The sequence below is a fragment of the Ictalurus punctatus genome, chromosome 11 (genome assembly GCF_001660625.3).
Source record: "Ictalurus punctatus breed USDA103 chromosome 11, Coco_2.0, whole genome shotgun sequence".
In the NCBI taxonomy this organism is placed as follows: Eukaryota; Metazoa; Chordata; class Actinopteri; order Siluriformes; family Ictaluridae; genus Ictalurus; species Ictalurus punctatus.
The window spans coordinates 3,466,687-3,489,649 of NC_030426.2; the positions used below are offsets into that span (position 1 = coordinate 3,466,687).

The window sequence follows — 22,963 nt, forward strand, 5'->3', positions numbered from 1 at the left end:
TAAAAGCATGATACAGTCCCTCCAGGATTTCACGATTTTGCAATCGCAGCAAACTCAATCCAAGCAAACTCCGCAATATTTGGAGGAGCTTGCGATTTTTCAAAATTTTCGGCAGATTTGGGACAATAGACATCATGTGAAGTCATCACAACATGCCACAGCCCTCTTTGATTCACATGCGTTGAAAGATCTCATTTACAAACCAACTTCACTGCGAAAGACCATGCAAAACAGTTCTGTCCAGTTGCAATTTTGCCAATTCCAGCACAAAAAACTTGATGATGCAAATTGCAATTGAATTTTTAAAAGTCGCAGCAAAATTAAGCATTTTTGGCCACAACTCAGCGAAATCCTGTACGGACTGATGATATAAACCATGTCTATGTTAAAAGCTGTATGCTAGCATTAAATAGTATGTCATGTATTATTAATATATTAGTATAGTACTATAATATTGTCCATCCATCTATACCACTTTATCCTTTTCAGTATGGGGTGAGCATGGGGCTCAAGGCAGGGTACACCGGCAACAACCCTGACACAGGGTGCCAATCCATCGCAGGGCACAATCACATACACATTCACACACCCGTTCATACACTACAGACACTTTGGACACACCAATCAGCCTACCATGCATGTCTTTGGACTGGGGGAGGAAACCGGAGTACCCGGAGGAAACCCCCGCAGCACGGGGAGAACATGCAAACTCTGCACACACAGGACCCCGGAGTGAATCGAACCCCCAACCCTGGAGGTGTGAGGCGAACGTAGTAACCACTAAGCCACTATACTAACCTATTATACTATTGTAATATACTATATTGTTATATTAGTGTGATACACTTTTAGAGAAAAAAAATACTACTATTTACTATAGTTAGCTGTTTTAGGTAGCCACTGATTAGTGTCATTGCCATATTTTGTACAAAGCCAATGATACATTGAAAGTAGATGCGCCGCTTTTAGACTCGTTACGGTAGCGCATTTTTCCACACTGCCCCCTCCTCACAAAGTTTCAGGCAATTAGTTTGTTCGGGGAGAAGCAGCTCACAGACAAGCGGTGCGACTCCTTCCAATGCTCGAGTCCGCAGCTAAGCGCTGATTCTGTGGCGCTTTTATCTAACTTTTCTCAGTTGAAACCAAACCATGGGCTTCGAGTTGGAGCGGTTCAGCGGTGCCGTGGACCCGGACTTGAAGTGCAATCTCTGCCACAAAGTGCTGGAGGAGCCTCTGACAACGCCGTGCGGCCACGTCTTCTGTGCGGCGTGTGTGTTGCCGTGGGTGGCTCAGCAGCGCAGCTGTCCGGCGCAGTGCCGGCGGCGTGTATCAGCCCAGGAGCTTCACCATGTGCCGCCACTCAAGAGCCTGGTGCTCAAGCTGGACATCCGCTGCGAGCATCACGCACGGGGCTGCCGCCAAGTCGTCAAGCTCCAGCAGCTCGCCGAGCACGCAGAGGCGTGTGACTTCGCCCCGGCGCGCTGCCGCAACGACGGCTGCAGCGAGGTGCTCAACCTCAAGGACGTGCACTTGCATATGCGCGACGCCTGTGAGTACCGGCCGGCTGGCGTCTGCGAACAGAGCTGCGGGCTCGGCCTCACGCACCGAGAGCGCTATCTGGACGGCCACTGCTGCGTGCGCTCGCTGAAGGCGCACAACAGCGCGCTACAGGCCAAAGTCACCACCTTGGAGAAGGAGTGTAAAAAGCAGGCGATGCGCGCGAGCAAACGGGAGAAGTCACTGCTGGCACAACTCTCATCCGTGCACAACGAGCTGCAAATGACGGCGCTCCGCTACCAGAAAAAGTTCACCGAGTACAGCGCGCGCATCGACTCGCTCACCAAGAGCTTTGCGCCGCCTGTTAAGGTTGTTATTCTTTTTTTTTTTTCTTCACAGGTTCAATTAAGTCATTCTGGCAGTAGGTAAACTTCATGAACTGCTTCCACTTGGTATTTATGACCGTGTTGCCCAAATTGACATGGCTTAGCCTACAATGCGCAAAATCATTGCGCATTACACATGCAGCTGTGCAGTTGTCGGAAAGTTGTTGATGTCTTGGATGGATTGTGGTCCATGTAAAACAGTTTTTTGTGACGAAGGAGAGCTTTGATGTAGTTTTCTCACATAGACTTAATTTTCATTCAATAGCTAATCAAAAAGCCAAAATGTTGTCCAGACTGATATTCCAGAAAGTATTCCAGTTTACCTTGTGAAAATAACCTGCTCAGTTTTGTTGAACTAAACCAGGACATTTGGGAATATGTGCATAAATTGTGTACCAACCTCTCAACGCAAAGTGTATGATTTCCTTAGATTTGGGTGTTTATTTAATCACAGTTTGGGGCAAAACAACCAGCGGTGGAAAACAAAGCAGGAGTGTAATGTAGTTCTCTCAGGAGCGCTCCATGCAGGGCGTTGTTGGATCATGGGGTTGGACTGCATATACGTTGTAGTACCTCTGAAACAGCTGGACTGTTTATCATCCAGGGCTAAGCCCGGATTCTTCTCCATCAAAACACTTTTTAAAATACACTCTTTTTTTTTCTTGCACCTGAGGTCCAGTTGCTTAAAAAATGTGAAAATTGGGGAAGGATTGATTTGGATTTGATTTGCCATATAATCAAACCAGCGTAATATCAGATACCTACTACCATTAGCTATTACTAGGCCTACATGATGGAAAATCCTCCAAAACTGTAATACAATGGCAAGTTCATGATTGGGACTTGAAAATGGTTAACTAGTCAAAGTGACTGGGTAAACTTTCTTAATCTGGTTGCAGAATCATTTCTGATGCTCCTACTTCGAAGGTACAAGTAGTAAAACATGAGAAAATAATCAATAGAAAATGAAGACCATGACTGAATTCTGTCTAATTAAAATTATAGACACAAAAAGTAATGGTCAGTTCTCCAGCTCAGCTAGTAGCCTAAAGTTTTGTTTTATGGAAGCTGGGGTAACTTAATGTATGACATGATTAGACAAACAGTTGGATTTATCATAAACCTTCTCCAGACTACCAGGCTGCTAAAATATCAAACTTTTTGGCTGTTGAGACCTGATAGCCAATAAGACACAAGTATTTCTATGTATTTTCCTGTTAATCCTGGCTGATTGGTCATGCCTCCATTCATTGACTATAAAATACAAGACTCCATTCACTGAAGATACAAAAATGACAACACCGCCGTCTTATTTTACTGATGTTCAGTTATGTAATGACCAACACCTCCAAGTGGAGAATTATTCGGGGTTAAAGAAAAATTCTTCAGGGCTTCAGCCACGAATGCCCAGGCCAGGTTATGCCCCTGGGTTAAGTTAAACACAAAGAAGTTTTCGGTTATGTTCAAATCCCATGAAATGCTGACTGATTGGGCGTGTTGATGAACGCAGTGTGGTGTAAAACTCCTAATTGCCTTATCTAAACCAGTACTGATATTTTTGTGCCATCAGTTGAAATGTAAGTTGGAGAAGGAAACAAGGATCACAGGTACTACCTGTGCATGTTATTTCAACCATGTGATTTTTTCAAATTTATTTATTGGGATTTATTAAACAGATATTTCTATGCAATGTAGATAAATGAGGGCCCAGATATTAAGCCTCAGAAGTCTAACTTAATCAAGGAGACACCACCGATGGGAAGCCTAACTAAACTGTTTTTTTCTTTAGTCATATATCTATTTATTGCATGCATTTAGACTCTCTGCCACTTTTTCCTATCTTAAACACAGGTTACTGTCTGTGTTAAGTTTTTGTGCATGTTCTTCCTGTGTCAGTGTGGGTTATCTCCTGCCTCCCAAAAACATGCCAGTAAGTGATTGGCTAGATAAAGATAAATTTCCCCAATTGTGAATGTATGCGCATGGAGCTCTGAGTTGGATTGGCATCCCATCCAGGGTGGATTCCCTCCTCACACCCAGTGTTCCCGGGATGGGCCCCGGATCCACCACGTCCATGACCAGGATACTCAAAGTGAATGAATGAGAATCTCACGTTCACCAGTTAAATAAAAACATGCAGTGGGTTCAGAAAATATTCAGGCACCTTCAGTACAATAACACAATAATGATAAAGTGAAGTTTCTAGAAACTTGTGCAAAAGTATTAAAAATCAAAAAGTGGAATCTGTTGTTTAAATAAGCATTCAGACCCTTGACTAAGGCACTCCAAACTGAGCTCAGGTACATCATGTTTGCTTGGATTATTTAGAACTCGACCGGAGTCCACCTGAGGCAAACTCAGTTGAGTGGACATGATTTAGAAAGACACATATGTGTATAAGGTAGCACACTTAAGAGTGCATGTCAGAACAAAAGACAAGACATGAAATCCAAGGAGCTCTGTGTCTCCATCATTGTGAAATGGAAGAAGTTTGGAACCACCAGGTCTTTTCCTAAAACCCAGTAACTGGACTAGAACAGCCATGGTCAGGGAGGTGATCAAGAACCCAATAGCCACTCTAAGGTTCTAAGGCATGAGCTTCAAAGGTTCTCTGCAGAGATGGGAGACCCTGTCAGAAGGAGAACCATTATCCCAGAAATGCTCCATTATTGCCTTTATGGTAGTGTGGCTAGACAGAGGCTTATTCTGAGTAAAGGGTACATGGCACTTAAAGGACTTCAGGTACACTTCGAGAAAACCAGGTACTGCTCATGCCTATGGTGAAGCGTAGTGGTAGCAGCATCATGCTGTGGAGGTACTTCTCAGATTTCGGAATACTTTGAGTTCACCACATGTAAAGTCTTCAGGCACTGAGTAATTTAACATTTATAATCGTGTCCTGTTTCAGGATTTTCAAATGTAAAGGAAGTATGTTGCAAATGAAAACCTTCCCCCAGTATTTATGTAGGTAAAATATAATATTGGCCTCTAATTCAAAGCATAATTTTACAATGTAGTAAAATTCAGTAAGCTACTCTTCTCCACTTAATTAATAAGGAAGGACGACAAAGGATGTGTGAGCTCATGTCATTGCTAACACTCATTAGCCTTCTTGCTGTTGGCTACAGAGTGAAACTAAAATAAGCCTAGCCCCCCCCATTGTTGAGGAAATACCAATCTGCCCCCAATATACAGCACAAAATATTTTCTATATGTCCCCATTTAATGAACCCTGCCAACGGATCTGGCTTTTCTTCATCTATTCTATTTATTTATGTTTACTCCTTTTTAATATATCTCCATTTGGTAAGGAAAATAGGTCCCCCCCCAATTGTAGACTTGGTTGCGTCCATACTCAACGCAAGTTTGTTGATATATTTTAACAGCTCAGTCTGTAAGAAATGAAATGAAGACAGCAGCCAAGCGTAGAAAAGTGCAGCAGAACATACAAGCTTTTTTTTCCAGACAGTCAGTAACTAGATACGTAAATAGTAGGTAACCTTAGCTTAGTATAGAAGGCATCATACCATGGCTTGGTTTGTTCTTAAGAACGTAAATTAACCGTTGATATTTGCACACCCACGAAGTAGGCTAGGCTAACGTCAGTTCCAGTTTTTGACCATTAACGTTACATTCACTTGCATATCCTCCCGCCGAGTCCGTTGGACCCCTATAATGTCCATACCATGGTTACCCCCTTGGCTCAAACTATTAAGTGTTGAATTCAGGCCAAATATACCTACTAAACTACTAAACATCAGTTTAGACCATATAATGTAGTAAACTACATTTTATCCAACATTATAACTATCGCATGCACTTGCTCATCATTTCCTTACAGTGTCAACTCCCCCAACCGACATTATGGGAAACCTCTTCAAAATTTAATTATATATTCATAATCATGATATTCAGACAGTACTGAAAACTCCAGCGGTATTGACTTCTTTTGTGTCCTGCGCTCATCGGATTAATGCTGCATGTATGATTGCTTAATTTACGGTCCGTATACCCAGAACAGATTAAGCCCAGTCAGGTAAATTCTAACTTTGCCATCACGTGACGAAAAATTTGATTTGTCATGTTGTATTCACTCAACTCATAGATAAATTTAAAGTGCAAGATTTGCTAACTTGCTTTCTAGGCTGCCAAAGATGTGATTTGTTTCCACACTGTTATTTTAAAATGTCAATAAAGTTTTGACACTGCTCTTGACAATGATCGGTGTTCATTTTTATGGATTTCCATGGATAATTATCCTATTTTTGGGCAAATGTTTTAGATTTAGCTGCCTATGTACTGCTCACATATTTCTCTTACCATATACCTCGTTGGTTACAGTTTTTAGCAAATATTTCAAAATCAAACGCACCAAGTGGTTGTGGCTTTTTACTTTGATTCATGTTGGTGTTCAGTCTCCTACCTGCTTTGACACAGCTTCTTTTTTTTCTTTTTTCTTTTTTTTTCTTTTTTTTTTGAGAACTCTGACAAAGTAGTGTCATTGAGCTGAGGGGGGGAGAGGGGTTTCTTTCCCTTGTCTAGTCATGCCTGTCAGCTACAGTTCTTAGCCTGCTGAGAGGGGGAAGGGAATGTTTATGAATCTGCAGTCTTCACAAGCACACAAATTAGCTTCTCTGCTAACCTTCAGTGTATTAATTTTCTGTAGAGGAGCATTATAAACAGGAAAAGACTACATGGGTGTATGTTTTTGAAGAGACAGTAAAGTTCTTATTGAAATGTTTTTTAGACATGGTCAATGAGCCCTGTGTGAATATTTATTGAAGAGAAATGCCTTATCATGGGCCAGGTGAATGTAGTAGAGCTATGCCTTGAAAGATTGCTGAATATGGGAAAACCTGTATGGAGTCTTAACATTCTCAGTAGGCTGCGTAGACTAAGCCAGGATTTTATAATGTAAATGTTGAATTCCTTTGTGCTTCAGAAACAGTAGAGAGTAGGTCAAACGTGGATCAGTAATGAGCCTCAAACCAGATAATGCTCAATTGACCCAGCTTTGATCTGTTTGTTATTTGAGTTTCAGTCTGTACAGGAGTTTTTTTTTTGTTTTTTTTGACTGTTGCGGCCAAAAATGTTTGTTTTTGCTGCGTCTTTTTTTTTTCTAAATTTGCAATCCAGTTTGTTTTGCAATGAGGTTTTTTTGTGAAAAAGTTCTTGATTTGGTGAAACTGCAATTGCACAATTGTTTTGACGTTGACATTCGTTGTGACATTTGTTGGTAAATGATACCTTTTAGCTGTACTCATGTTCGACGCATATGAATCGAAAGGGGCTTCATGTGTTTTGTGCTGTTACATGGCACGTTGTGATGAAGTCAAATGATGACGCTTGCCCCAAATCTGTGGAAAATTTGCGATAATTTTGAAAAATTGCAAGGTTCCTCAAAATATTTCCTCGATTTTTGCATTAATTTCTGCAATCGCAAAATCCTGGAGGGACTGGAGTTTGATTTAATAAAGTTCCATACACAGCGAGGACCTCTAGAAATGGGTCCGATCCTCTCATCAGTCCATTGACAAAACAAGCACTACATCAGCAAGCCATGATATTTAAGGGGGGAATAATTACTACTTGAGATAGTAAAGGCATCACTTCCAATGAGTGGGCATACAGTGTTAATTGATATTAGCAACGACAAATAAACTACTGGCCAAATCTAGTTGAGTAATGCACTTTCTCGTTGTTGTTCCCACTGAATGTTCCTTCAGTCAAGAGAATGCCAATCATGACAGCATGCATAGCTGGAGAAAGTTGTGTGATGATTGGCTGTCATCTGTCATTAAATCCACCTATTTTGTTGGTATATGACTATTTTTTGCTTTTTTTAATAGACAGTGTTTTTTGTTGTGTTCCATTTCAAGTCATTGTCAAGTCACATACCTTTTATCATGATCGTCACATTACTATGTTCTTGTCAATTAAGAAAATAACATTCACCCTCTACTCGTTTTAGCACACTCATGGTTTCCCATGGAATTCCAGTGTTTAGGCATCTGTTTTGGCTTGTTGCATTCCAAACCAAGACCCCTGCACTGCCTCCAGACAGCTATAAATGGCTGACACTGTACATACCATTAAAATATGTGTTCTATTTAAGACACAGTATCCTATGGTGTATAGAACGGACAGCTGACTGCCATCTACCGCCACCTTAACAGACAGAGGGATTAGACACAAGTCTGGTTTCCAAATCCCTCTTGTCATCCCTCTTTTGGAAGTGGCTATAGGTTTATTAATAAGCTTAACATATCTGGAAATGCCAAAGCTTTTAACCCTGAAAGCTAATGGTCACTTGACAGCTCTTTTGTCCAAGACTTAAGCGCTAAACAGTTGTCAGTTTACGTTCCATTGTTTAAGGTTATGTATATGTATTGAACGATTTACCAATATAAATTTATAACATTTTAATCAACATACAGAAGATGAGAATGTGCCATTTTTCTCATTTGTATTATTTGCCTTTTTTCAGGGTGGCGAGAGCAAAAGTGTCACAGTTGTGCTCCACAGAGAATCTGGATCTTTGGGCTTTAATATTGTTGGAGGAAGACCATGTTTGGTAAGTCTCAGACAGGCTTAACATATTGCCAATTCTTAGTCATATTTTCTTACAGTGCATCCGGAAAGTATTCACAGCACTTCACTTTTTCCACATTTTGTTATGTTACAGCCTTATTCCAAAATGGATTTAATTCATTATTTTCCTCAAAATTCTACAAACAATACCCCATAATGACAACGTGAAAGAAGTTTGTTTGAAATCTTAGCAAATTTATTAAAAATAAAAAACAAAAAAAGCACATGTACATAAGTATTCGCAGCCTTTGCTCAATACTTTGTTGAAGCTCCTTTGGCACCAATTACAGCCTCAAGTCTTTTTGAGAATGATGCTACAAGCTTGGCACACCTATTTTTGGGCAGTTTCTCCCATTCTTCTTTGCAGGACGTCTCAAGCTCCATCAGGTTGGATGGTGAGAGTCGGTGCACAGCCATTTTCAGATCTCTCCAGAGATGTTCAATCGGGTTCAAGTCTGGGCTCTGACTGGGCCACTCAAGGACATTCACAGAGTTGTCCTGTAGCCACTCCTTTGTTATCTTTGTTGTGTGCTTAGGGTCGTGCTTAGGGTGCTTAGGGTACTGTTGGAAGATGAACCTTCACCCCAGTCTGAAGTCCAGAGCGCTCTAGAGCAGGTTTTCATCAAGGATGTCTCTGTACATTGCTGCATTCATCTTTTCCTCGATCCTGACTAGTCTCCCAGTTCCTGTCGCTGAAAAACATCACCACAGCATGATGCTGCCACCACCATGCTTCACTGTAGGGATGGTATTGGCCAGGTGATGGCTGGTGCCTGGTTTCCTCCAGACATGACGCTTGCCATTCAGGCCAAAGAGTTCAGTCTTTGTTTCATCATGGTCTGAGAGTCTTTTGGCAAACTCCAGGCGGGCCGTCATGTGCCTTTTACTGATGAGTGGCTTCTGTCTGGCCACTCTACCATTCAGGCCTGATTGGTGGAGTTCTGCAAAGATGGTTGTTCTTCTGGAAGGTTGCACTTGAGCTCAATTTTGAGTGTCATGGCAATGGTTGTGAATACTTAGGTACATGTGCTTTTTTTTAATAAATTTGCAAAGATTTCAAGCAAACTTATTTCACCTTGTCATTATGGAGTATTGTTTGTAGAATTTTGAGGAAAATAATGAATTTAATCCATTTTGGAGTAAGGCTGCAACATAATAACATATGGAAAAAGTGAAGCGCTGTGAATACTTTTCCGGACGCACTGTATCTTGGGGAATGTCACACAATACCTGTAACTGCTTCATTAAATCAGTGACATGACCAGGGGCATTAGCGGGACTGTTAATCATCCAGGGCTAAGCCCAGACTCCTCTTCATGCATTTTTTCCAGCTCATCTAATAGCTTACATTTTGTTTTTTGTGGATGTTGAGGCTGTCTGTGTGACATGATCAGAAAAAGTTGCATTTATCGTAAAACTTGCCTCGGGTGTTGTCACTGTTTGTAGGACTACCAGACGGATAAAATATAAAACGTTTCTAACTAGGCTAGTTTGGTGTCGCTAGCCAAGGGGAGGCACAACTAAGCTATGGGTTTAGCTCCTTCAGTGCCATGCAAAGTACATTATCTTTCCTTACGCTCTGCTCATGTCATGTTTACATAAACTGTAACTCATATAAACATTTACACACCTTGTTTTCCTGCTCAGCATGAGTGGATGTTACGGTTTCAGTTTCAACCCCATGTATCCATTTTTCCTTTCACTGACTGTGTGATCTAGCATTTGGCAGAAGTGAGAGCTGTCAGCCAGTAAGACACAAGTCTTTCCACGTATTTTCCTGTAAACCCTGTCTGATTGGTCTCGCCTCCGTTCACTGAAGATATAAAATTACAACAACGACGTCTTCTTTAACTGACGTTCAGTTACGTAGTGACAAACCGCTCCAAGTGGAGAATTATTCTGGGCTAAAGAAAAATCTTTTTTTCCTTCTATCATGCAGTAGCACAATGTTCTCAGAGTTGTCAGGGTACTTGAAAGCTTGCAACTAACGCTATCCAGAACTCTGCAGTGGCATTGTGGTTCTTTATGAACTAGTAGTTGTGGTATCCGTATCAGCAAGAATATGTGCTGAAGTTTTCGTGAGGCATGTCCAGAATAGAAGTTTGATGCACTTTGCTCTTCTTAACTGGATCATTCCAGCAAAAGTTGTATTTTTACTACAGGAAAACTATAAACCATATTCAGAACTCCAACCAAGTATATTTGAAGTAGATTGTGTGATGTTTGGATATAGTGTTGGAGGAGGTGCCTAACGTAAGATATTAAAGATAAAGAAGCCTGAACTTATCTCAGTCTGTAACTGAGGGATCAGCTTTGTAGTATTGTAGCTTCTTCACCATTTTAGTTATTGGTTGTCATATTCCACTCCATTTATGTGGTGATCCAGGATATCCTTGTTTATGATGAACCACAGTACTGTTGAGTGCTTGATTTTCTTTAACGGCACTGCAACTGCTGCAGCGATTATATTCATGCATTTAGTTATTTAGCATTTTTGGAAGGACTTTCTAGTAGGGCTGGACGATATATCGATATAATATTGATATAATGATAAATGATTATGCAATAGACTTCTGAGATATCGTTGGTATGGTTATGTATTTTTTGGTTTTTAATCATTACAGATTAAATGGTACCCAATGGATGTCATTGGTTTGACTTTTTTTTTATTTTTTATTGAATCCTTTGTCTTTGTATGCATTAAAGAAAATTAAGTCAGTTTAACTGTACTTTTCTTTATTTTCTGCTGTTTTGTGAACAGTTTGTTGGCTAAATTAAATATCGTGATGAGCATAGTGTATCATAGAAATGTCCTCAAGTATCGTGATATGACATTTTGGTCATAGCGCCCAGTCCTACTTTCAGGTCAGTGGTAGTTTCAGTAAACCTACCTATAAATGGGTAAAACAAAATATGACACGTCATTTAGTTAATTAATGAAAAATTGTAAGCGTTGGCTGTTTGTTATACAAGAGGAACACAAAACACTTCAGTACATGCTGTTACTGGAAAATTATGTCATCACACCACCTTGTTATTGATTATTTTCCACACTATAAACACTGAATACTTGCGCTTATACATGCTGATCACTGAAGCCAAGAAATTAAAAATATGTCTTTCTACAATCCATCTTTATCCTGCATGTGAAGAGTATTCTCAAGTAAACGAGTGTCTTGTTTTTGTTGTTGTAGTGATGAGAGAAAAAGAGAGGAAGTAATCCTCGCAGTAATTAGCTGCAGCATTCACAGCTTGACTTCCTGTGGTTTCTAAACTATTCCATTAAAAATTACTCAGCAGTGTTGTACGACTTGGCATGAAGTGAGCTCGGGTTTGATGTGGTTGTATAAAATGTTTAAAGCCTCAAGCCCATGCTATCGGTTTATGGCTCTGTGCTGGACACTTGAATGGCTGTCTTTATGCTTTTCAACCATACTCTCTTACTTGGCATGATCTCTGAGGATCATGATACTACTTCAGGCTTGGGTTGGGAAGTATTTCAAGTGACGATTATTTTCAGTAATGTAGCTTAGCAAAGCACAAATTCACAATTTGCTGTGAGCACCTGCAACCAATTACTTGTCATTTTAGTAGCTGGTAGCCTAGCAGTGAGTGACTAGATTAAGTAGTGCGTGTGTGTGTGCGTGTGTGTGTGTGTGTGTGCACGCACGTGAATTGCTGCCGTGATGGTTATCTGTGTTGGACTCTTGGCTACATCTGACCTTTATGTCATGTGGGTTTAAGTTACTGAACATTGAAGCAGTGTTCTCGTGCACTGAAGATACACAACCCATGAATAGTTTAAGTAAGAAATTGTAATCACTGAGCATTTTTTTGCTGTGGTATGTTAGACAAACTGTGTTTATTTGAAGGAAAACTGTATCTCATGTAAATATTTGTGGCAATATCTTTAAAGATATGAACTACATAAAGCAGCTGTGTCTGCTAAAGACTTGAAGAGTCAGTTTTTCCAGACTTTTCTCAGCACTACTCGGCAGAGCCTGTGGTTGGATAACTTTCTCTCTTAAACCTCTCAATCCAACACATTCTGGCACCAATCAAATGGATTAAGGCTGAGTGATTCGGACAGCTTGTTCCATTGCAGATAACGTGCCTGCTTCTTCTCCAAATGTCGTTGGAATACAGGTGAAATACATGTATCTCAGCTACTATATAGTAGGTAAGTATGTGGATTTGGACGCAGCCCACGGCTTCAAGCAGTCGTCTATTTGTACGTACAGCATGACTAATAAATACCTGCACTTGAAGCATTTGTAAAATTAAAAATGAAACACCCAAACCTGTATACGGTTCCATAACGAAGACCAACTCTATGTTGATGTGTGAAATTCTGCGTGGCGTGGCGCGGGGACGTAGTGACGTGTGCTGTTAATCGATCTATGTTCTATAACATGTAAAACGGGAACATGAAAGGTATATCTAAAATCAACTCGTTGATTAACTCATCAACTCACTTTAATCACAATTTTGTCTTATTCAGAATAAGGTCAATAATTAGATTACTGCTGTCCATGTAAACGTACTCATTGTTCTTAATAAAATCTGTAACTTTATTTATATCCATTAGCTGACTTGTTCAGGTCAAAAACCATCTATATTTTTGTGTTGAAAGCTGCAGTCTTTGCTCGAGTAATGGATGACAAAGATTTTACACGTGTCTTCTCTTGTATTTATACCCTAGGAAATGTTCAATATGTCCCAGCAGTTTCTGTTTACTGAGAGCCATTAGAAATGTTCATATTTATACAGTTTGTCAGAATGTGTTATTTATTTATTCATTTATTTTCTTTAACTGGAGTGTAAGTAATACATGCTATTGCATAGCCAGTTTGATCATGTTGCATCTTATTGTTGTGTTTTCAGGACAATGAAGACGGGACTTCAAATGACGGTATCTTTGTATCAAAGATTGTGGAGCATGGACCAGTGGATAAAGAAGGAGGAATTCAGATTCATGACAGAATAATGGAGGTGTGGTGGCATTACTCAACTATTTTTCTTTTTCTTTTCGTTCCACTCTTGATACGACAGCATGTCAAAATTGATTGTTACATTTCAATAATGAACCAGTACATATGTGCAGTAAAGCCATCAACAATTATAGAAAGAAAGTATACTAGGAATAGCATAGCTTAGACATTCATAGTGCATGCTTTTCCAATTCGCGTTCGAATCCACAGGCATAAATGAAGCTGCACGGTGAACATTACAGACTTTTCTACACCTTTTGGTTCTGCTGTGTAACTGAGAAGACGTTGTTTACTCACTTGAATGAATCCATCCTGGCATGCAGCTGTCCCCAAAGCTCCCTCTTACCTTGGAACAAAATCTAGGCTATTTGAACTGGAGGTCATTTTTTAGGGTGCATGAAAAGTGTAGTGTACAGATGTTTTTATAGTAGCATGTAGTGCATGTTTGAATTCAGACAGCACATGGTTTAAATGTGTTCTTCTGTGATGATGGTTGGTGGGCCAGGTCTCTATGATTGTTTAACTAGGTCAATGTAAATATTTTTACTATGTGCAGATGCAGAATTGGCCCAAGTGTAAGTGATGATTTTTGACCCCATGGTATGGTGATACAAGAGAGACTTGAAAACTACACATAAAATTTCCATGGCAGAAGCAGAAAGTCATGTAACATGGAAAGCACATTTGTTTGTGGTAGTGGTTACTTTTTTTCATCACATTTTTTTCCTGGTGAACTTTTGAGCTGTGAACCTCAGGTTTGTGAGCTGCTAGAAAAAAAGGTAGGTGGGACTGAGAAAACAGTAAGGTGGAAATGTTTGACTAGTAAAATAACAGAGGCGCCATTCATTCATTAAGTAGCGCTCACGCAGGACACCCCACCCACCCACCCACCCACCCCCTTCATTGACTTCTCACTGTTATTTGGTGCACATCTAATGGGGGGGAGCCAAACGCATTAGCTAGCTAGCATTACCTCCAAAATCACATCTGCTAGAACCTACATAATATTGATTTTTGCGAATTGTTGATCATGTGATCATTTAGTTTACCTGGTACATCTGGCTGGATCTCGGTGGGAGAAATTTGATTGTGCTTTATCGGACGTATACTGGTTAATTTTGCATAAAGTATGCTTTATGTGGATTTAGAGGCAGTCGTTTTTAAGTGGGTTAAATCCAATCAAATCCAGACTTTTGAGCAGATTGCAGTTAAATAGCACTTCAATATCAACCAGTATATGTATAATAGCACTTATTGTGTTAGCATGGAGTTAACCCCATCCACTGACGTGCTATGGATTTATGGTAAATTTGGGTCGTTTGTCTTTTTTTCCTCTGTCTGTTAGGATCTTTTTTGTTTGTTAGCCATGTTGGTACGTCTGGGAATATTCCACTGCAGCTTTCATTAGTGGGGCAGGTTCAAGCCCCAGCATTGCCAAGCTACCACTGTTGGGACCTTGAGCAAGGCTCTTAATGCTTTCTGCTTCAGGGGTGCTGTATCATGGCTGACCCTGCACTCTGACCCTCTGAATTTCGCTGTTCTGTACTGTATATGTGACAAAGGCTTCTATAAAGGATAAATAAAGGATGGTTAATGGAATTACGTTTAGATAACTAAAAGAGAACTATTTCATTCAGATTCAAGTTTTTAATAGCTTTCAAAAATGAATCGAGGCGACAACCATAGGTTTTTATTGTTATTATTATTATTATTATTATTATTATTATTATTATTATTATTATTATTATTATCATTATTATTATTATTATATGTTATTATAAACAGATAGCTGGTGTGGGGGGTAAATAACTATTTTTAAACTGATGAGAAAATAGGCTAGCTAGGTGACTTTCCCAGAACTCTGTCACTTAAAGTAGTCCTTTATCCTCATAATTCATGAATGAATGGTAAGTTTACCCCAGATTCTAAGCGAAGTTGGTCATGTATCAGTCTGAGGTTACTAAATCGAATTGTATCATAGCAGATTCAGTATCCACCAAATATGGAATTCATATCATTCATATCAAATCATTTTCCCTCATGAGCAGATTCAGTGGAATCATCAGCTATATCCTGTAATATGTATTAATGCTGGTTTTGAGAGGCCTCACAGACGAATTAAATATAGATTACTATACATCATGCTGCATAGCATCAGTTGATGCATGTTTATACTCTTACTGCTTCACGAGCTTTGTGATTGTTGGAATGGGGTCTGCAGTGTTTAGATAATCGCATCTCAAGTGTGATTAATAATGGACGATGGTCATATGTTTCTCATTTAACAATGTCACTAGTCTGCCGCTGAAATAGGAGTCGAGCATAGCGTTATAATGTGATGGTGTAAAATTGCTGTAAGTAATCCCCTGATCCACAGTTTTAATCATCTGTAATAACTCTTTTTTTTTTTGGAAAAGGCACAGTTATAAGCTTTTGTTAGCTGAGGTGTGTCTGCGCACTGAATTAGTGAATTATATGGCTTGTGGTCATATAGCCCTCTGTGCAGTACTGTACACCATCTCATGTTACTATGCTCTGAGTAATGCATCTCACTGGAAATATAAACGAGAGGGAACTAAATACCTCTTTTTTGATTGTATGTAGTTAAACCAAGAGTCAATGGTAACATTTTGATCTTCTCCCTTCATTATTATCTTTTTGAAAATCAGTGCCTTCACCTCTTTTGTTGTCAATACCTCCAACAGGGCCATGAGGCTCATTAATTCAGCTCAGTCTTTTTTGGGGTATGCTGTACATTGTGTCAGGATTTTGATGGCTTGCATACTCAAGTTAAGAGTATAAAATAGTTGAAGCTTGGGGTGTGTTCTCTACCTTACAGTATTTTCAGTACTTGTTTCAGTCATTATTTTCTCCAGTCTACAGCTATGACAGGGTGACAAGTTACCTGGCTGTCTTTTGCGATCTCAAGAGTCTGAATCCAGTCATAACAGTCTAGTTTTAGAAGTACGCTGTGAATTACCTTTAGAGCAATGCCTTGTTGTTCTGGGACACTGCATTTCTTGCCTGCATTCAATTTGAATGCCGTCCCACTTTGATAGTCCACTGATGGTCACACTGATGAAATTGGCTTTATGCCGGTGGTTGATGGAGCATCACTGCAGGTGTGCTACATTTCCCTATAACAACATATACTAACCTTACAAATGCCTTTAATTGTCTAAAACATAGCTGTAGACTATTCATATTTTTCCCCTCACTAATCAATAAAAAAATTTCTAAGAGTTATTAACTTTACCTGGGTATTTACAAGTAGTTAGAACATGGAAATATAATGGTGTATGGTTTCCTTCATGACTACATTTGGTATATTTTTGTTGTGTATATTCTTGACAGAAAAAGTACTCCTAAAGTTCTTTTTCATGAACAAAAGCAGATCATGAGAAATACCATCCATGCGTCATCGCTAAACAACTTGCCGCAGGGATCACCTGAACTAAGCCCAAATGAAGCACAGCTGCCTTGCTTCGTACCAAACCAAAACAAGCTCATAATTGCTAACATGTATCTGTGAGAAATCAAGACTATCTCCAAGAAAACTCTAGAATCAAACATTCATAGTGGTGTTGTGGTGCTAAAGTGAAGCAGACTCAAATGATTTGTTGGATGAATGGGACCTTGTTTGGTTCAGACATTTTCTCATAAAAATGGTGCTGTGGTTGCTTTTGCCTGCTCTCAAAGCTGAAAATCTTCTGTGTTTAGACTTATTTGCTTGCGGAGTTTCATTGGAGCTATACCAAATCTAAGCATTCGCATGTCAAAAGACCAATGTGTCTGACCTTATGATAAAAGAGGTAACTATTATTCCTGCATAGTAAGACAGAGTTGTTGAAACCATTCATTATAGTTTTGGAATTTTGCATTGATTTGGACTGAAATAAAAATAAATACATCTGAAAAGTTCTAGCTTAACTGTGTCATAATGATTAGATGGAAAGCAATAAACTGCATCCTAGTGTCGAATAGACTAGATGAGTCATTTTATTTTAAAACTTTAAAGAGGAACAGTATGTACTAGAGCTGCATGCATTGTTTCTTTATTGTTTTTCTTTTTTGAACCTTTTTTCTTTTTATAAAATATATAATGTATACACACAATATATTTTACCATGGCACATCATGGCTCCCCTAGTTTGTTTGCATTTACTGCAGGTCGTCACAGTTTTATATTTCTATTTTGTGCAACTCCGACCCAAGACATTTTTATTTATTTAATTTTTTTTATAAGGGCAAGTCTGCTTATCACTAAGCAGCTTCTTATATATATATACATATATATATATATATATATATATATATATATATATATATATATATATATATATATATATATATATAAAAGTATTCATGCATTATTTTTTATGGATACACAAAAAGCACAGAATTAAACTACAGTCCTAAATTAATAATATATTCTGGGGGGTGTGTGTGTGTGTCATGGGTTCTTTTCTGTTTTGTACAAACTGTTGTCAAGTTTTAGTCTGAGGTTTATATTTGTACCAGTCAATTTGTGGATTTTATTTTAAATAAACAAAAAAATGGCACGGAAAGTCTGCCCCGCCCCCATCCGATTAATCGAGAGAGAGAGAGAGAGAGAGAGAGAGAGAAAATAATCGGCCAACTATTTGATTATGAAAATAATCGTTAGTTGCAGCCCTAGTTTTGACAAAGTAAATTCTGCTAAAAATTCTGACCTTTGTAGCAAAGCTTGCTTGTAGGACCTTTAGTTGCTTATCTCACTTTGGGGTCGGTGACACGTGCGATTACCCATGGAGTGGCACTTAGCACCCCGCACCTACTCGAGTTTTTTCAGGCTAAGTGGGTGCTAAATGGCTTCAGGATAGCCTTTTACGGAATAGACTGTATTAGAAATGGGAAGTGAGTGCTTAGCGGAAGGGACCTGTTGCTAGCATGTCAATGAGCCTTCTTTTGATGAGAGGGTGTTGGAATTCTTTTTGGCTCCTGGATTAACGTGAGGTAGTGGTTTGTGTTGTTGCGGTGAAAGAGCAGAGAGGAAGACATTCTTCAGTGGTCTCTATTGTAGTCAACTCCAGAATTAGTGACAACATTCATGATATATATATATATATATATATATATATATGTATATATATGTGTATATATATATATATATATATATATATATATATATATATATATTTATATATATTTATATATAAAATAAATAAAAATAAAACATGCAACATCTAGTATTTAAGTTTAAACTTAAATACTATAGATCTATAACATCTAATCTTATGCCTAGTGTGCCCCCCCCCAAAGAAAATATTTAGCTTAATTTTAATATGCTTTATGCTTAATTTTAATATTCAAATGTTTAAGAGTTAATGAGCCAGATCCTTTATGCTCATACATTTCTGCATGTATATGCCTTCTTCAATTAAGAGCGCATGTTTTCAGTAAAGTTCAAATCCAGTGAGATAGGCATTGATTTTTTTGGTTCCTGTAACCATTTGTGCTGATTTGGGTTTGTCCTCTTTTTGTTGGGGTAAAAAATCTAAACGACTCTTACTGTCCTGGCAGAGGCAGTCAGGTACGTAGTTCAATTTGGGACAGCATAAATTGGGACAGGAGCCTTTGGATCACTTGGTGACAAAGCAGTGCTGAAACCCTAGTTTTCTTCCTGGAACATTTCAGACTTTGGAAACTTTTTGTGACACTTAATTGTTTTTAATTACTTATTTAATTAAAAATATTTGTATAAATGGTTAAAAACAATACGAGAGGTTCTGGAGACTTGAACCTCTAGTGTCTAGTGACAGGTTACTGTTATGGGAATAACTTTTGTTAGAGGAAAGACTTGGATGAAGGTAGTTTTTCCAGTATGGTATTTATTTTATATAATCATGTTTGCCTATTTTCTTTTGGGTGCCAGTCATTCTGAATATGCCCAGGCTTTGAGTTGTTCCAGCCCTATGGGAGCTTTAAATCAGGCGTCAGGCACCCAAGTTGAATGCATGCTCTAATGTTTGTTTGTTTTTTCAGTTCATATTTTGAATAGCTTGTATGGTTAGAAATAACCCAAGTTAACCATTTAGTAAGAGGCCTCATGAAATGTTTTTGAAGTTCTGTCCTTTCTGCGAAAAGCATAAAGGTGTGTTGGAACTTGTGTAACTCTTCAGCTGCAGGTCAGTGAGGTTAAAGGGTTTTGTTAAGAAACTTCAGTCCACCTCTTTTTACTTGTTCCAGCCAACCCTAATCTGTTCTTACAAACATTTCTGATCAGCATTGGCATAATTGACACATTTAGATCCGGGGGTCCATTTTTAGTTTCCACAGGGTCAGTAAGTCAGGTCAAACCAGCGTGAGGTTGAAACCCTTAAACTTTTTCATTCTCTTTGCAATGCCCCTAATACATTGTTAGAGCACATGATGTTTTGAGCTGGACATGTGTCACAAGGTCCTCTGTGTTCACTTCTGTCCAGAGATGAGGGATAAATCACGAGGGAAAGATCATGTTATCTGTTGGTGTCTCATGGCAAGAAGTGGGCCTTTGTGAATATCTTTATTGGATTTGGCACCAGCAGAATGTGTCCTACCAAGGCAAGGTAAGGCATGCAGGCAGTTTAATCTAGATGGAACTAGTATGCCTTGCAAGAGTCCTCTATAGAGTCCCAGCTGAGAGGGGCAATCTAGTCCTGCCTGGCTCACCTAACTAAAGATATTAGATTTAGTGGAAATAAAGGGGCCATACTCAGCGTCTGTTCCTGATTATGAGGAAGAGGTGACATGCTGAGACTGATAGGACAGCTTTGTGTTATTTGGTAGAATGTAGCTGTAGCTGGGAAAAGGGAAGGTCTTCCAAGAAAAATGTGAACGAGAACAAGGCAGCAAGAAGCTACACTGACACTGTTACGACGCGTGATCAGTATATTAACACTGAGTGATTAGGGACATGCTTGTTTCATGAAATATCGTCAACCCTATCCAGCCCTCCCGAAACTGCTAGCATGTAGCCGTCAGTCAGGCCTAAACCTAGCCTAAATGTGCTTGGAATAGCAAAAAAAAAGCGTCCTTAGCTTTGCTGTATTTACGGGCATCACAGTGCTAATTTACAGCCCCGGAGGGTCTAGGCAGTTATAATAGGCATATGCAATTAAAGCTAATTATCTTGCCAATCAATCAACCAGGTTTGCCTAAACATAAATGTAACTAGTCTCAGGTTGCCTGGCCAGCTGCTCTCTCAGTCAGAAACGTTCAACCCCCCACCCTTTCCACCCCACCTTCCATGTACAGCTGTGCGATATGCTGATAAATATCATAGGACAATATAGAAAAATTTATTGCTATATATATTCCTATATCGTCTAGATCACCAATGTTGCAAAAGCCACTTTGTGCCAGGCGATTTACGTCATTAAGGTCGGAGCAAGGAGCTACTAACAGTGCGCTGTAACCCAACCGAAAATGAGCATGCAGGGGAATAACACACGGCTGAGCTCCCCACAATACTCTGACACAGAACAGGCATCAGCTAAAAGATGAGGAACTTGTACCTGAAAAGCGTGGCACTTCTGTTTTAGATTTGTTTGGATTCCTAAAACTTGAAACACGATGCATTTATGCTTTCTCTAAAATTGTTGGGGAAAAAATATTATCTATACAAAATAGCTGCATGCACTCGTGACCGCTTTTTGATAATTCTGTGAACTAAACACCAGTGAAAGGCACTTTTTCTTTTCTCTTATTTTCTATTTGGAAGTGAACAGAACTACCACAAATGAGAACAAGATAAACATTCATCGTGGGAACGATACGAATATAACTAGAGCTGCAACAACTTATCAATAAATCGGTAATAATCGATTATGAAAATCGTTGTCAACGAATTTCATTATGGATTAGTTGGTCTGCGCGCGGCACGGGGTACGTTTACTCATTACGTTACGTCTCTTCCAAAAACACGCTTCGGAGAGTAAAATACTGAAGTTTTGTCCCAAATGACGTACTGTACACTTACACTATGAACTATGTGGTCTGCTGTCTAGCATATGAATTTAATAAGGGTAGTATCGTCTCAGTTGGAACACTAGCCTTTTTTTTTTTACTAACCCGAAGTATAAGCCGTTTCACAGTCTGGTACACGACGTCAAACGTATGTAATGTGATGCCGTTAGCTTTAGCAGAATACCCGCAGTCAACGAAAATGAATTTCTTCAGTTCACCTTTTTACGCATTTATATCCAAAATGCTCCACTGTTCTAGGGGTTGGGGAAAGTGGTACAAGTTGCTTAAGAGATTTAGTTTAATTCAGGTTTGTCATTATACGCTGTATTTGCGCGCGTGCAGTGTAAATTCTGTCGCTTGTTATAATGGTAGCGATCTATTAGTAACAAGGCCGTGTTGCTCCTCACTCACAATGTAGATGCGGTGATAAACAGTGTAGTGCAAGTAAGATCTGTAATGTCTAATTAAAGCACTATGATCAACGAAAACATGAGGAAAACAATATGCCTAAAAGCAGCAAGTAAGAGAAACCATAAAGTGCAGTGAAATGGAGATTTTCTTTATCAATTATCAGTGCTTTTTTGTGTATCCGTAAAAAAAAAAAAAAAAAAAGCACAAATACTTATTGATCGTGTGTGTGTATAATACAAGTTTGGGTTTCGACACCTGATTAATCTATTATGAAAATAATTGTTAGTTGCAGCCCTAATACCAATTAACATAAGTCAGCATACAACGCTATATGGGAAAAGGGGAAGGCCAGTTTCTGTTGATAGTTGTAGATGGCTTGTTGGGTAGAGTGACTGTAGTTGTAGAAAATGCTTGGATGTTTTGTGGTCCTGATTCTGATAGTTTTTGCTTGAGAGGAGTTTCTGAAATAGAGTTCACTCGGTGTGTAGGGGGTCCATGATGAATTTTTCAGCTCACTTTGTTACTGAGGTCATGTCCTGAGAACTGCTGCTGACCAGTCAGCCCTTCTTCCATATACACACATCATTTATTTATTTATTTATTTATTTATTTATTTGATTTGACATCTTTTACAGTTCCAGTCAATGGTTCTCATGTTCTAACAGCACAGCCTTGCATGTATTATATCTATTAAAATGCCTGTTACAGTTATTCATGATTTCCAAATATGGTATGAACAGGGATGTAAATGACATCTCTTGTCATTTTATCCTGAGGCATGAAGATAACATTCCTATTTTAAAACTTGAAGCCCATTGTTACTATTTTTCCCTTCTCCAAGTCAAGCCAGAGTTACTGCTGCCCTTGTAAATGCTCAGATTGAAATGACCATGCTGTAATTTGAGTAACGTTTGTGCTGTATTTCAATGGTTCTTTCACGATCTAACAATAAAGTCACTCTGCATGCGAGCGGCAGCCCTTGCAGTAACATTTCCTCTCGTAAATCACTGACATACGAGTCTAAGCATTTATTTTTCTTCCTGCTATCAACTGTACTATGTAAAGCTCTGTGTCTGCAATCACAGACCTGCTCTGATGAAA

General features: G+C 39.1%; 1 protein-coding gene across 3 annotated transcripts in view; it reads left to right on the forward strand.

Annotated features, from left to right (window-relative positions):
- Nucleotides 1–1,024: 1,024 nt before the first annotated feature.
- pdzrn3b (PDZ domain containing RING finger 3b) overlaps nt 1,025–22,963 on the forward strand; it is a 107,045-nt gene continuing 85,106 nt past the window's right edge. For 2 of the 3 annotated variants that reach the window (XM_017480301.3, XM_017480302.3), the window contains exons 1-3: nt 1,025–1,866; nt 8,371–8,457; nt 13,359–13,466. In XM_017480301.3, the coding sequence (XP_017335790.1) occupies nt 1,150–1,866; nt 8,371–8,457; nt 13,359–13,466 (912 nt within the window). In that variant the 5' untranslated portion in view covers nt 1,025–1,149. The remainder of the gene's footprint in view (nt 1,867–8,370; nt 8,458–13,358; nt 13,467–22,963) is intronic. The other variant, XM_047158689.2, reaches the window with a different exon arrangement.